Source organism: Hyperolius riggenbachi, chromosome 2 (assembly GCF_040937935.1).
Source record: "Hyperolius riggenbachi isolate aHypRig1 chromosome 2, aHypRig1.pri, whole genome shotgun sequence".
Taxonomy (NCBI): domain Eukaryota; kingdom Metazoa; phylum Chordata; class Amphibia; order Anura; family Hyperoliidae; genus Hyperolius; species Hyperolius riggenbachi.
In genome coordinates, this window is record NC_090647.1 from 547,642,784 (window position 1) to 547,659,039 (window position 16,256).

Here is a 16,256-nt window from a genome sequence, read left to right on the forward strand (position 1 = left end):
AACACCGAGTCTGTGCTTTTAAAGTCTCGCTGTTGCCACCCAGAACCAGATAAACAAGAACCACCGGCTGCCCCAAATACTGAAGATCTGTCATCATCTGGTCTTCTCCCAAGGTCTCCAGAAGCCATGCTCATGGCTGAAGGAGCCCGGGACATCGTCATGATCTCGTTTTGTTTCTGAGCTATGGTTTCACTTACTACATTTGCTATCCAGTTTTGAATGCTTGCTATGGCATCTCCTGCCCCAGGTGGTAGATTCGGAGGAGGAGCTACAGGAGCTGATAGCTGACTTGTAGAGCTCCTTGCCTGAGACACTCGTGACCTGTTACTCTGCATGCTCAACACAGATGCAGCATCATTAGAACCACTGGCTGATTGTACACTGGCAAAGAGTGCAGCTAGCGGGAAAGAACTTATTGAGCTCTCGTTATCCCAACCGCAAATTGATTGACTCTCTTCCAAAGTCTGCTTAGAACGTTCTAGGATCTCTGCCCGTCTTTGTTTGCGTTTAATAGCTGCGCTGTCCTCTCCTTTGGTAAGTTCAACAATTTCTTCTTTATTTTCGTTGCCAACTTTCTTTTGGTGCTTTAATTTCCATGATTGGTAAGCTGTTACATCCACTTCCGACTGGCTTGTTTCATCATCTTCTTTCTTCCCATTCTCATCTTTATTTTGGGACTCAGATGCCTCGGAGTCCTTTTTGTGGTAACCAAACTGAATTCTTTTGATCTTCCACCTCTCCAGTGGGGTGAGCTTATCCTTGTTCTTCTTGCAAAAGTTGAAGAGAGATCCTGTTTCCGAGCAAAGGCTTTCTTCATCGATGTCCTTGACCCTGGATTTCTCTCCTTTCTCAGCTTTGGTTTTGGCTTCCTTTTCGATTTCCTGGAGACGTTCATTCCACATGTCCCACGTACTCTCTGTCGACACGGAATCTGTGCGTCCTCTGTTCATTCTACTAGCTGCTAGTTGTTTCTTCAGCATGCGAATCTCTTGAGAAGTTACGCTGTCCACATCACTCATTTCACTCGGTGAATATCTTCTTTCGCTCATCAGAGAACTGACATCATCTCCAAGATCAAGTGAATGGAATTTGCTGCAGCCTTTCTGCCAGTTATGGACCATCTGTTGGACATAGTCTCCATCTGCTCCTTCTGGGAGTTCAGGAACTTCTCCAGTTTCTTTCTTTGGTATTTCTTTTGGTGGGAGCCCTTGTTTTCTTCTCCACTCTTCATAAAGTTTTTCCTCTTCATCTTCATCGATGAGAGTCGGCTGTTTGGAGACCACGCTAGACTTTCCCATCATGCTCATGGCACTTCCCATGATGCTTGTTGAGTCTTCTTCTTCTACTGTGATAGAGTGAGCCTTGGCACTCATGACACTCTCTACATCTTCTTCCTCTACAACTATCGAGTGAGCCTTGGCCTGGATGACAGAGCTTTGGCTGGTACTGTCATCGTCATCATCATCTCCCCCAAAGTACTCCCGTTCTTCCAATAAACTTTCATTGAGCTCTCGCAGCTGTTTTATAAAGCCGTCATTGGGGTAGATGGCCCTTTTCTTGCGTAATGTCATCAAAGCTTCGAGAATCGTCTTATGGTGAAAAATCATCAAGTAAGCACAAACCAAGATTGCGGATCTGCTCATCCCCATCTCACTGTTCACCAGAACTTTACCTGTGAAGAAAGGATGGACAGTGTTAGTGCATGGGAGTCTGCAGAAATAAATGTTCACAGGCTATATACAATATAACTTTGACAAACATCTTAACCACTTTATCCACAACTCAGTAGATTTACGTCCTCTGTGACTTAATCTAAGACACAAGTCAGTAGATATACGTCCTCTGTGACTTCATCTAAGACACAAGTCAGTAGATCTACATCCTCAGTAGATCTACTGACTTAAGGCTTAGATGAAGTCACAGACTTGTACAGAAGCAGTGCTGTGCAGGATTGGGCTTGCTCCTGTGCACATTTCTGGCACTATCTGATGCAGCACTAATTGGTGAATGGGAATATATGTTTCCTGAGCTAATGAGATTGATTTTTACCATTAAAATACTTTAATTTTATCAGTTCATAGTGTAAAATACACTCTGTAGTATTATTCCAGAATCAAATATCTTCACCATAAATTGTGACCGGAACATAATCTAAGTTTTGTGATAAGCAGTAAGAATAGCCAAACAAAATTTGTGTTTTTTATCTACAGTAGCACTTTTTATTTTTAAACTAGAATTGGTAAAACTGAGAAATAAATGTTTTTTCTATTTTTTTCTTTGTATTTCCATTGAAATTCATAGAAAACAAAATTGTTCGAGGGAAAACATGACATACTATGAAAGCCTAGTTTGTCTTGAAAAAAACAATGTATATTTCATTTCTGTGTCCTAAGTAGGGATAAAGTTATTTCTGATTACTTAAAGACATAGCTGTCAAAACTGCTCTGGTCCGTAAGTGGGAAAAAAGGTCTGGATGCGAAGTGGTTAAAGGAACCACAATCGTGAACAATTTTAAATACACGTAAACAAATACAAATAGGAAGTGTATTTCTTTCGGAGAAAAATGAACCACAAATTGCTTTTCTCCTATGTTGTTGTCACTCACAGTAGGTGATAGAAATCTGACAGAATTGACAACTTTTGGACTAGTCCATCTCTTCATGAGGGATTCTCAGCATGGCCTTTATTCTTTATAAAGATTCTCCCTGAAAATAATTTATACAAAGATGAAGGCAAGCCTCCCTGCACACTTTTTTGGCAGATGGACGTGTCAAGTGCTTTTGAAGATAAAGAAAACCCAGAGAACCCCCAATAAGGAGATGGGCTAGTCCAAAACCTATTGGTTCTGTCAAACTTCTACTACCTACTGTAAGTGACAGCAACATAGGAGCAACATAGGTGAGTGACAGCAACATAGGAGAAAAGTAATTTATGGCTCATTTTACTCCGGAAGGAACGTACTTCTTATTTATATGTGTTTACATGTATTTGAAATTTTATGATTTTTCTGATAGTGGTCTTTTAAGGCAACCCTGCAGTGGATTGCATTTCCTAAATACTACTTGCTGGTGGAATCTAAAGCTGAGTACACACGTACGATAACGATCGTTCAAAAACGAACGATAACGACAATTGGACCGATAATCGTGCGCTCCAAATTTTCCAACGATCGTTTTTTGGGACGATAACGACCGTTATCGTTCAATCCGACCGATCCAACACGGCGGATTTTTTCGAAAGATAATCGTTCAATCGTTGCAGTGTGTACAAAGATCGTCCGATAACGCATGTTCTTATTGCCTGTCATAACGTCACTTCCGTTTGCGCACGCATTTTTTAATCGTTCGTCGTTCAGTACTTTATACTTATATCGTTCACGTGTGTACACAATCGTTCATTACGAACGATCTTTTCCGTCTAATTTGAATATCGTGTAAACGTCACGAATCGTTCGTAACGAACGATCTTTATCGTACGTCTATACGAACCCTAACTCTAGATGAAGCTGCTCTCTGGCCGGAAGTGGTGCAGAGATGTGTTATGGTACAGTACAGTGGGTGGTATTGCCAGATTTCCAATCCACAACTTTTATCTGACTTAAAGCGGAATATAACCCTGCATTTCAACTTTGCTCTAAAACATTATTTACAGTATATTATATGCAACCAGCATTTTTTTTTACTAGACCAGCATTGGAAGGGTTACACAGTGCTTTAAAGTTCCCGGAGATTTCTGCAGACGCATCCGAAGCTGAAATAGATACATTTTGTTTACATAAATGTATCTAAGTGTTGAATGTGACTCACTCTTTCTCACTGAGAAGGAGCTTGGAGGACAGCCAAAGAGTGTGTAACATTTATCAATAGATACATGTAACTAAATAGAATGTATCTATCTGAACTTCTGCATATCTCTCCACGGAACTTTAAACCTCTGTGTTTAACCCTTCCAATGCTGGTCTAGTAAAAAAAAAAATGCTTTTTGCATATAATATGCTGTAAATAATATTTTAGAGCAAAGTTGAAATGCAGGGTTATATTCCGCTTTAAAGGACTCCTGAAGTAAGATCAGTATGGATATGGAGGATGCCATGTTTATGTCCTTTTAAACAATGCAAGTTGCCTGGCTGTCCTGATGATCCTCTACATCTAGTATTTTTAGCCATAGATCCTGAACAAGCAGACAGTGGATCAGGGGTTTCTGACTGAAGCCTGACTGCATTTGCCCTGTGCTTGTTTCAGGTGTGTGGTTCAGACACTACTGATGCATGAAAGCCAGGTAACTCGTATTGTTTAAAAGGAAATAAATATTGCAGCCTACATATACCTCTCCCTTCAGGTGTCCTTTAAGGGACACACTGAGGTTTAAAGCAAACCTGATGTAAATTTACTCTATTTGATTCCAGCTAAGCTATGTGCTACATAACTAAATAACGTCATTTTACAAGTTCACGGCATTATCTCACCTTGCTAGCTAGAATTGCTAGATCACCTGTTTTGGTTTCAAGAGGGCTGCCATCTTGCTCTTTGGACATTTTTAGAAGTTTGCTCCAGACACTAAAGGGTTATCTCTGCCTCTGTAACTCCCCTGACAGAGGTTTGTTTACACACTTTCTGGGCAGGGCAGGGCAGGGCTGAATTTCTAACAAGGCTACACAGGCCTAAGGAAGCAATTCTCCAAGAGGCAGCTAGGCATGGAAGAATGGTTTGCTGTAAACACAAGTGGAGGCTCCCAAAAGGCAAAGGAAGGCTGAGAATGAGGCGCACACAAGGAAAGGGTGGGGCTTCAAATCATAGGAACTATACATGGCACAGGAGGGCTGCAATATATGACAGATCGGATTGCTGTTCTTGAGGTTAACACATGGAAGAAGGGGGCCTGTTGCACACAGCAGGGATGACTGCTATATATGGGATGGGTGCTGGGTGGGGGCACAAGTAAACTGGTGTAGGGAAAAAAAATAATATCTATCTGGCAGTGGCAGTGCTAAGGAGCTTAACCTCCTTAGCGGTAACCCTGTGTGTGACACGGGGTAAGCCGCCGGAGGGTGCCGCTCAGGCCCTGCTGGGCCGATTTAAATAATTTTTTTTTTGCGGGACGCAGCTAGCACTTTGCTAGCTGCGCCAGCACCCCGATCGCCGCCGCCGCACGCCCGATCGCCGCTATCCGGTGCGGCGCGCGGCCCCCCCCCCCCAGACCCCGTGCGCTGCCTGGCCAATCAGTGCCAGGCAGCGCCGAGGGGTGCATCGGGTCTCCCAATGACGTCCCGACGTCGCCTGATCGGAGATCGCCTAAGGCGATCGAAGAGGGTGGGGGGATGCCGCTGAGCAGCGGCTATCATGTAGCGAGCCCTGGGCTCGCTACATGATTTAAATTTTTTTTTTTTAAAAACTGCTGCGCTGCCCCCTGGCGGTATTTTTCATACCGCCAAGGGGGTTAAGGAGCTTTGGGTCACAGTGCAAGTTTTGCATTGCACTCATCCCACAAGCACTCTATCCATAACAATTGATCTGCAGCCACTGGGACACACGCTCAAGAGGCCAACTTCCAGTGTTAGGAAGGCTTGCCCAAGAACTTCTTACTGACCCTAGCCGGGATTTGAACCCTGGTTTCCCATATCAAAGACAGAGCCCTTAACCAGTACCAGGGGCGCAGCAATAGCCATAGCAGCCATAGCTATAGCAGCTGCTATGGGGCCCTGGAGAGGAGATGAGGGGGCCCAGGTGGTAGCTGATGTGTTCACTAATAACTTTCCTTTGTTTCTCTGCCCTCTGACTTGGGGTCTGAGTGCCCACAGACTATCCACGGGGCACATTGCATGGAAATATAAATTGCCCAGTCAACTCATATCCATGGGGTAACGGCAGGTGGCATCGTTTAACCTTCATCTTAGCGGTTATCCCCCTAGTCAGGCTCGGGTCAGAAATTCACAGCTCAGAGCAGTAATGATCGGTAAGATCAGCTGTTTTCAGTACCGAATGTGGTTAGGTGAATTGACGCCTATGTGGGCATCCTGCGCAGTGTGCTGCCTTACCACCAGTTTGAGTTCCCATCCCCAACAGGATTACTTTAGCTGTACTTGAAGGGTGACAGTACTTTATTATTTTATTCTCTGCAGAAAGCCTTACAAGCAGCACCTGATCGAAAGGCAAGTATATTGCATTATGTATTTTGTATCTATGCGGAGCTGGGTTGAGACATGATAAATGAAATGCTAACTGACTACAGATGTAAATTTAATGCAAATTAGTCCTGGGCCAGTGCAAACCTGCAGCAACCACATTTGATTGGCCCAGATCCAAATGGCATATAATTTGCATTAAATTTTCATCCGTCAGAAAAATGAATATCTGGCTGAACATCTCTAGATAGGATCGGACATTTTAATGACAAAATATGTAAAGCTGGCAAGGTCCACACATCCTCCATTCCTCCCAGCCAGCTTTACCTCGGCAGGTTCTCTTTGCACTTTTTAAATTATTGTGCCGGCTTATTAGTAATGATTGAAATGTGCTAATTTGCTTAAAATTTCACAATTACGATCATACGGAATTATGATTTCCAAATCGAATTCTTCTTGTATAATCAATTCATAAATTTCATGTTTTTCCAAATTTTACGAACGTATCGTTGTAAACATTTTTCTCGTAAATGGCAAAAACAGGTTCGGGCAAACCAGAAACAAGTGAAAAATGTTTTTCAAAATGACCTTGCAGCTTTTGAGAAAATCATTTTTAAAAAATGTAAAGAAGAATGTTTTTACACATTGTAAAAGGAAATGCTATCAAGTTTCGGTCCCATGCTGGGACTAGGGATTAGAGATGGCCCGAACCGTTCGCCGGGCGAATCTCTCTGGGCCTTCTACTACTTCCGGGTCGCTATGGCCCGGAGTAGTACGCCTGCGCTGGCCCGGCGGTGCGCGTCCTATATATATATATACAAAGAGTGCCCTGTTGCCGGGCACTCTTTGTGCATGAGCGTGACGTCACTCATATGCGCAGAAAGTGCCCGGCAACAGGAGCGCAATCTAGGACGCGCACTGTCGGGCCAGCGCAGGCGTACTACTCCGGACCATAGCGACCCGGAAGTAGTAGAAGGCCCAGAGATCCTGAGATGTTCGCCGGCGAACGGTTCGGGAACTGTTCGCAACATCTCTACTAGGGATAGTCAACAGCGATGAGTGAAAATGACAATATGCTTTTTGCATTAATTTTCCTGAAAATAATGTGAAATTTGACTTTCGAGTGAAAATGCCATCAAAAAACATTTTGTAAAAAGTTTGTGATTTTTTTTTTTCAAAATCAAAAATGCCATTATTGATGCGAAAATGGATTTGGCAAAAATTCGCAAGCACTGACGGTCAATGAGATGCAAATAATATTGAGTTGATGCAGGATTATGAAAATGTTATATGCACATTTGTGCAGCTTGAAAATGGACCAATCAAATTTTACGTTGGCAGTATTTGATTGGGTCATGTTCAAGCTGCATACATTTGTATAATGCTGTATCAACTCTAAATTATTTGCATCTCATTGACCAAAACCCAATTGGCTCCGTTGTCCTGTGCAGGTGTGAGGCATCCTGCTGCGCAGTGTGGCTGCGCTCATTCATGGACGGGAGCGCGGTCGCAAACTTCCAGACGGTCCCAGCACTGGATCAGTAATCTCGAGGAGGACTTAGGAAGCATCCCGAGGGTCCCAAAGCTGGATGATAGGCTTGCTTTGAAATGTGTAAAAAGTGTATGTGCTCTTCTTTTGACACGGGCGATCAGGGTTCGAATCTTAGCTCTTCCTGTTCAGCATCTATCCAGTAAGGAGACCTTGGACAAGACTCCCTCAGGCCTGGAACCCTGGGAGTGCTGGAAGAGTGTTTTTTTTAGGGAGGGCTTCAAATCGCTAGTGATTTCCCTAAACGTGCTGTCTGGAAGGGGTATGTGTTCTTCCTGCCCAGTACAGCCAATCAAATTTTCTCTCTTTGTTTCCCATCATGCACCGGCAGAGGAACATGAACAGGGACTGTGGCTGCTTTGGTAAGCAAGAACTCGCCCAGTGTTGATGCTTTGATAAATAAGGTCCATTATTCCTGATGCAAATCGGTGTGGATTATGTGTGACGGATCATGTGATGTGGCGTTGACTCCATGTTCTTCCTTCATTTTCTCGCCTCATTATTATCCATCTCCCTGTCACAGGGCTCTGGGCAGCACAGCTGCTTCCTGGAACAAGGACGAATGCTATTTTTAAGGCTCCACTGGACATGGGTCAGGCCTCTGACAAGAGATGATTTATATATTCTTCAAGTGTGTTGAGCACATCTTTGTGGAAGGTTAAGACAAAGAGTTTTCAGAAAGGGATGCTCTAGCCCAAACGCCAGACTGAAGCGCCAATCCTGACTGGCCAATAGTGAGACAGAGTTCATCTCTTAGCAACATGCTGGCTCCAGTGTGATAAGCAGATAGCATGTCAATGTCTGCACATTGTGGTGGTGAACTGGCGGCCATCTTGCTGTATTTGGTAATTCAATGTAGGCCAATATCTGATAGATATGCATTAAACAAGTTCTTTGGCTTACAGAAGAACTTTAGAAAGCCTTAACCATTTCAGCCCGCGGGGATTTTTCACCTTATGCATCAGAGCAATTTTCACCTCCCATTCATTCGCTAATAACTTTATCACTACTTATCACAATTTATTGATCTACATCTTGTTTGTTCCGCCACTAATTAGGCTTTCTTTGGGTGGTACATTTTGCTACGAATTATTTTTTTATAAATGCATTTTAACAGGATTAATAAGAAAAAAAAATGGAAAAAATTCATTATTTCTCAGTTTTCGTCCATTTTTGCATTAAAATAATCCACGCTACCATAATTAAAACCTATGTATTTTATTTGCCCGTTTGTCTCGGTTATGACACCATTTAAATTTTGTCCCTATCAAAATGTATGGCGCCAATATTTTATTTGGAAATAAAGGTGAATTTTTTCCGTTTTGCGTCCATCACCATTTACAAGCTTATTATTTAAAGAATGTTCGTAGTATACCCCCTTCAAATGCATATTTAAAAAGTTCAGACCCTTAGGTAACTATTTATGTTTTTGTTTTTTTTTAATGTAATTTTTTTTTCCATTAAACATTTTATTTGGGTAATATTTTGGTGTGAGAAATAAACAGTTAATTTTTAATGTTATTATATGTGTAAATTGTAATGTAAAAAATATGTAGCTGTAGTTTTACTATTTGGCCACAAGATGGCTTGTGAGTTTATTTTTTTTCTCCTTGTGCTTCTCGATCACCGGAAGCACAAGGAGGACGGGGACACTTTTTTTTTGCAGAAAGACTGAAGCCTCTAGTAAGAGCGCTTCGGTTTTTCTGCTGGGGACATCGGTGATCGGGAACATTCACTGATCCCAGGGCTACCGGGGGGGGGGGGGGGGGGGGGGGGGGGTACACGGGAGCACGCCAAAGCGCGGCGCCTCAGCAGAGCAGCCGCCTGGACGTGAGGATCACGTCCAGGCGGCAGAAATGGTTAAAGAGGAACTGTAACCAAGGATTGAACTTCTTCCCAATCAGTAGCTCATACCCCCTTTCCCATGAGAAATATTTACGTTTTCTTGAATAGATCATCAGGGGGCTCTGTATGGCTGATATTGTGGTGAAACCCCTCCCACAGTGTGATGTCCGGACCTAGGTCATGACAGTTTCCTGTCTGTGAGCCTTATTGCATTGTGGGAAATAACAGCTGTTTCCAACTGCCAAGAAAGGGGCATCTCCCTCTGCACATTTGTATATCTATAAAACAACAACCTTTTAGCCTATCGCCTATCGCTACTTCTAACTTTGCAATGTATTGATTTATTTGTTTCCCTTTTTCATTCCTCGATTTCAATGAGAAAATGCAAACTGTAGCCATTCTTACACCGTTAATGGCAGGCTTCTCAAACTTGCCACAGTTGGTCACTGGGTGACTGGGATTAATATTCTGGAAAGTAGGTGGAGCCTACGACAGCCAATCTCTTGTTGGTGTGAATAAAGCATTCTGTAGCTTGCAGAGAGAGAGAGTAGAGTGAAATTGGTCAACAGCCTGACAGTCCAGGGGCCCTTCCCATATGGCCAGCATGTGATGATGTCATCATTCTCATGCTTTTATTGGACATGGAAACGTAGGAACGATAAGGAAGGTGTAGCCCTGAGGCTGCTAATACAACCGTACTGCTGCTCAGATGTAGGCTTACTGTGGGAACTTTAATTTACAAATTTAAAGGACCAATAAAAAAATAAAGGAGACAATAAAAATACCCCATAAGGAGATGGACTGATCCAAAACCTGTCAGATCTGTCATACTTTTGCTGCATAGTGTAAGTGACAGGAAGGAAGGACAAAAGTAATTAATGTGCATCTAACAAGTAAGACGCACCCCGTTGGCTTTTTGAGCGCTGGGTGTATGCAGGTCACTTGTTGATTTTTTGTTGTTGTTGCAAAACAAAACAAACAAACACAGAACATTTATATTGCGTTTTCTTCTGCGCCAGAGCTGCAGCCACTAGGACACGCTCTATAGGCAGTAGCAGTGTTAGGGAGACTTGCCCAAGGTCTCCTACTGAATAGGTGCTGGCTTACTGAACAGGCAGAGCCGAGATTCGAACTCAGGTCTTCTATGTCAGAGGCAGAGCCCTTAACCATTACACCATCCAGCTGTTTGTGCTAAGACTTATTCTGGAGTCCATCTTACAAGTATGTGTACACATGCATCTTAAAATTTACAATTTTTCAGATAGTGGTCCTTCAAGGGTTCAAGATCTACTTCCAAAAACCTTCTCAGGTGCAGTAACTGAACAGGAGCCGCCACACCAGCCATTTTTTGCAATTAAGCCTACTGCAACTGTAAAGACAATCTTTTTAGAGAGTTATGCTTCTTTACTTGATGAATGAGGATGCTAAGCAGGAACCCCGCCCACAGAGTCTGCTTTAACCTCCAACTACGCTGCTTCAGATACAATAGTGGATTTTTTAAGGCAGAAGCTTCTTTTAACACGAAAAGTTACTATTTGGGCAGCCTGCTGATGACGATATCAAATATTGTGCCAGTGATGGATTTTAGATAAATTAGAGAGCCCTAAGCAACAATATATTTGGGTCCCTTTACATTTTATTACTGACAGTAAAGTTGGTGTGATAGCCACATGGGCATAACAATAGTACCCATGAACCCTGGCAATTGCACGGGGGCCCAGGGGCTGTGGGGTCCCAATCCTCATCCTGCTCCTCACCCACTTGCAGAGTAGTGCACAGTGAAAATATACTTACCTACACTCGGCCTCCTCCGAGTCCCAGCAGCCACTTGCTCTTTGCTGCCCCCTCTGGCTCCCAATTACATGACATGCATGCAGCAGAGTAAGACTGCCTGGACTCCGAAAGAGAAGTGGAGACCCAATGGAATAGGAGCAGGCAAACATTTTTACACAGTGACCCTAATAGCCCCCCCCCCCCCCCACGGAGGGGGGAGGGTGGGGAGTGTGCATGGTGGTGTAGGGGGCCCATGATGATCTGTTTGATAGGGGCCTGTTGGATTGTTGTTAGCTGCTACCCCCTGCCACATTCCCTAACTTGGGGACCCATATTATCTTACCTGGGGAGCTCAGGGTTCTAGGCAGTTGCCCAGTTTGGCCGTATGGAAGCTCTGGCCCTGTGGTGTAGCTACATTTGTGTGCCTGCGGAGGACTAGGGACACATCTGTGGTCGGAGTTGGGCTTTAAACTCGGTCAGCAGATTGCAGCTTTTTCTTTATTTTTAAATCACATTTTGGGAGAATTTAGGTGCAATAAAGGAGACTTTATGTGGGCTGAAGAAAGTTTGGTTTGTTTCGCTCTGGGAGTTCTATTCATTGGGACTCGCGCGGCGACGGCACAGACTCATAGGTGTGAGCTGAGAGGGGCACCGTGCCGGCTTAAATATAAACTATTCGGGAGGGGGCCAAAACCACCATCTGACTCTAAATTGTATTATTATACTGCCTTTTTTATTTTTATCCCTTGTTATTGTTACTCCTAAAATAACGCTGAAACCCCTGATGATTCATCGGCCGCTTCCAGGCCTGTCAGGCAGCGCGGGTGTATTTTTATCCGCGGTGTGGACACAGGGGCCTCTCTCTGCAGGACGGAGGGACTGGCGGAGGCTCTCCGCTGTACTGAGCTCAGGTCTACCGTCAAGCCTATGTGGTCTATACACAAACACACACGTGTGTAAATGGCATGTGTATACAGTGATACATAGTATTCTAGTTGGAAACATACAGCAAAGCAGTGGCGTAGCAATAGGGGGTGCAGAGGTCTCGACCGCACCAGGGCCCCTGGAGCAGAGGGGCCCACTACAGGCTCTCCTTCATCCATCTTATTAGCTTTTTATTGGTGCTATGTTGGTAATGAACACCTCTTTATATGCATTGCATAGTGCTAATCCTTAACATACTGTTTCCTTACTGTGAATACAGCTCTCTAAGGCCTAGTGCACATCAGAGCGGTTCGGTTGCGTTTTTAGGAACGCTTGCGGCTGAGGAAACGCTTGGGTAATGTATTTCAATAGGCTGGTGCACACCAGAGCGGGTCGGTTTTAGCTGAAGAGCAAACTCCTGGGATGCAGCATTTTATGGATTTCGGAGGCGTTCCTGCCTCCAATGTTAAGTATAGGAAAAACGCAAACCGCTTGATAAAACGCCAGATCAGAGCTGTTTTCCAGGCGTTTTTGTTACAGTAGCTGTTCAGTAACAGCTTTACTGTAACAATATCTGTAATCTGCTACACAAAACGCTACCAAAAACGCTTCACTTTATGTAAAAAACACTACACAAAACCACAAAATGCTAGCAAAACGCTTCATAATAATAAGAAAAAACGCTTCAAAACCCGCTAGCGTTTTGCGGATCTGCTAGCGGTTTTTGGTGTGCACTAGGCGTTACACTTCAGCTGTCCTTAGAGAATTTTGGAGCTCCATATCAATAGAGTGCTTGGGGCCCCGTGTAAAACTCGCACCGGGGCCCCAAGTTTCTTAGTTACACCACTGCAGCAAAGACTATAAATTAACAACCTATCTATTGATGTATGTATGTGTCTGTATACCTACCTACCATGGACCAGTGGGCAGCACAGTGGCATAGTGGTTAGCGCTCTCGCCTTGCAACAATGGGTCCTGGTTCAAATCCCAGCCAGGGCACTATCTGCAAGGGGTTTATATGTATGTGTGGGTTTCCTCCAGGCACTCCAGTTTCCTCCCACACCCCAAAAACATACCGATAAGTTAATTGGCTTCCCCCTAAAATGGCCCTAGACAACGATACATACCCCACACATACATAGACATACGACTATGGTAGGGATTAGATTGTGAGCTCCTCCGTGGGACAGTTAGTGACAAGACAATATACTCTGTACAACGCTGCAGAAGATGTCAGCACTATATAAATACATATAATAATCTGTCATCTCTATCTTTCTGCCAGGTACACACCATGCAATTTCAGATCGAATCGATAATCTCAGAAAGGTCCGATCTGATTTACCATCTTTTTTTGATCAAATTTGTACAGAAGTGATCGGAAAATTGATCAGAAAAATTATTGGAAATCAGATCGGACCTGTACGGTGTGTACCGGCATAAGGTAGTCACACATTTATAGGATCTCCAGTTCCATTCCCGGCAGATTCTATCACTCTAATCGAATCTGCCAGAAATCTATAGCTAGCCAAACACTTATAGATTTCCACCCAATGTTCAAAAATGATCAATTCCTTTCTAAAAAAGAATCGATTCAGAAGGAATTGATTCTTACCACATACTACACATCAATGTCCAATAGATTCCAGCATGAAATCTATTGAAAATCAATCAAACCGAGTTGCACTGTTCTATGCTCGAAAGTTATGGGCCATCAATCTGCCGATGCTCTTCTCCCCCCTTGAATCGAACTAAAATTTCCATCCTGTCCGATCGATACTTTCAATTGATTTTTGGTCAAAATCCATTAGAAATAGATCTGACATTTTGGGGAACCGACTCTTAACAAATGCCTTAAATCTACAGAATAGGACAATCAATGTGTGTGTGGGCAACTTTTAGTCCCAACACGTCAGATCGATCGTAATTTCATCAGATTTTTACTGAAAACTGATTGAAATTATCGATCAAACAAGATGGAAAATCTCCATCGATTGAGAATAGTGAGGCCTGCAGCTGCGGACGTCTGTGCTGAGGGAAATGTTCTGACTGACTGCGAGGTCCCTTTAAAGTGGACCTGAACTCTTGCACAGGACAGAAGGAAGGCATAGCGGAATGCACCCTGTATGAATTTAGAGAGTTTTGCTTTTTGTTATTATTATTTAGTATTTATATAGCACATCTTCCGTAGCTCTGTACAGAGAATATTGTCTAGTCACTTAACTGTCCCTCAGAGGAGCTCACAATCTAATCCCTACCATAGTCATATGTCTATGTATGCCTGTCTAGTTCCCTCTCATCTGCGACTAATCACAAGTGTAATTGTGTTTACTAATGAGCAGGGCTGCTCAAATCCAGAACCGGGAGACTATACTAGCTCTATCCGGATATCTCCCAGTAAACCTGTGCGGGGGGAGGGGTCAATCTTACCTGTCTGACGTCTTCTTCATCCGTCCCTCGGCGCCTCCCACGATGCGCTCCACGCGCGTCACGTGATTACAAACACTTCCTCCTTCAACCCGGGAGGAGGAAGTGTTTGTAATCACATGACCGCCGCTTTGAGCACATCGTGGGAGACGCCAGGGACGGACGAAGAAGACATCAGACAGGTAAGATTGACCCCTCCCCCCGCACAGGTTTACTGAGAGATATCCGGATAGAACTAGTATAGTCTCCCGGTTCCGGATTTGAGCAGCCCTGCTCATTAGTAAACACAGGAGGTTAACAATATGTCTGCTTCCATGAAAGCAGGAAGTAGACACTGCAGATTTATTGCAGGATTTGTAAAAAGCTGTAAGAAGGAAATGTTTTTGTGTAAAGGTTATTCTGCTGTTGCTTATCTTGTAGAGCAGAGAGGAAGTTCTGAGTTCAGGTCTGCTTTGGGACACCAAATTCTACCTAATGCTGGAATGTATGGCTTGGGTGGAAGTGGATCCAGGCTCCTATACTACCTCTGTAGGTGAGCAAGGCTTCATCCAGGAACTCAGCGGCCGGCCGGAAGAACTTTGAGATGTCGCACTCTGGAAAATCGTCCACTTCCACTCCCATGTACTGGATCTCCATCCCCGTGTAGAAGTCCGGTCCGGTGAATACCGTGGTGTTGTGGCCGGCGTTCAGTATGTGAGAGATGCCCATCCGCTTCAGGCGTCCTTTGTTGACTGCCACACTCCTGAAACAGAGGAAAATGTCAATGCCTATAAGTGCTTGTGTGATAAAAAGTTCAAATCCGACACTGCATCATGTCACATGATGAGATAGCCATGTGTATGTACAGTGCTTAGCACACAAATACCTAGGCTTTGTTCCTTTTCTTCTTTCTCTGCCTGAAAGAGGTAATTTCCAGCTATGCAAGTGACAGTTTCTCTCCAGTCGGGACCTAGTCGGACGATATCATAACCCTCAGGGCCCTTTTACACTTAATAAGTTGCTCTCAGTTATAACTGAAAGAAAACTGATTTTCAAAGTAATGCCCATGTTTTCCTATAGCACTTTTCACACATAGGCCTAGTGCACAGAAGCAGGAAATTTGGGCGCATGAGGCAGGTGGACAAAAAGGGCGCCGCCATTCACTCCCATAATAAATATCGTTTAATGGGCGCCCAACAGGAAAAAAGGGCGCCGGAGAAAAATAACGTTTTAAAAGCGGCGCCCGGAGACTTTTAATGTTTTATAACTGCTTCTCATGATTACACATTATTTAATGATTTATAATTTTTTACACATTATTTTTAAACGAAAAACAGTACAATATTTTTAAAACATTTTTTAACGAAAAATTGTAAAATTTTTCTTTTTCAAAACATTATTTTTAAACGAAAAACCGCACAATATTTTTTAAAACGTTATTAATGCTTATCACAGGGGGTCTTAGGTTTAGGCACCACCAGGGGGGTCTTAGGTTTAGACACCACCAGGGGGGTCTTAGGTTTAGGCACCACCAGGGGGGTCTTAGGTTTAGGCACCAACAGGGGGGTCTTAGGTTTAGGCACCAACAGGGGGGTCTTAGGTTTAGGCACCAACAGGGGGGTCTTAGGTTTAGGCACC

General features: G+C 43.7%; 1 protein-coding gene across 1 annotated transcript in view; it reads right to left on the minus strand.

The window, feature by feature from the left end:
• The window catches only part of STYXL2 (serine/threonine/tyrosine interacting like 2), a 164,780-nt gene that overhangs the window by 42,521 nt on the left and 106,003 nt on the right, over window positions 1-16,256 (minus strand). The window contains exons 5-6 of the mRNA XM_068266398.1: window positions 15,164-15,381; window positions 6-1,672 (exon numbers count right to left, since the gene is read on the minus strand). Coding sequence (XP_068122499.1) covers window positions 6-1,672; window positions 15,164-15,381 — 1,885 coding nt within the window. The remainder of the gene's footprint in view (window positions 1-5; window positions 1,673-15,163; window positions 15,382-16,256) is intronic.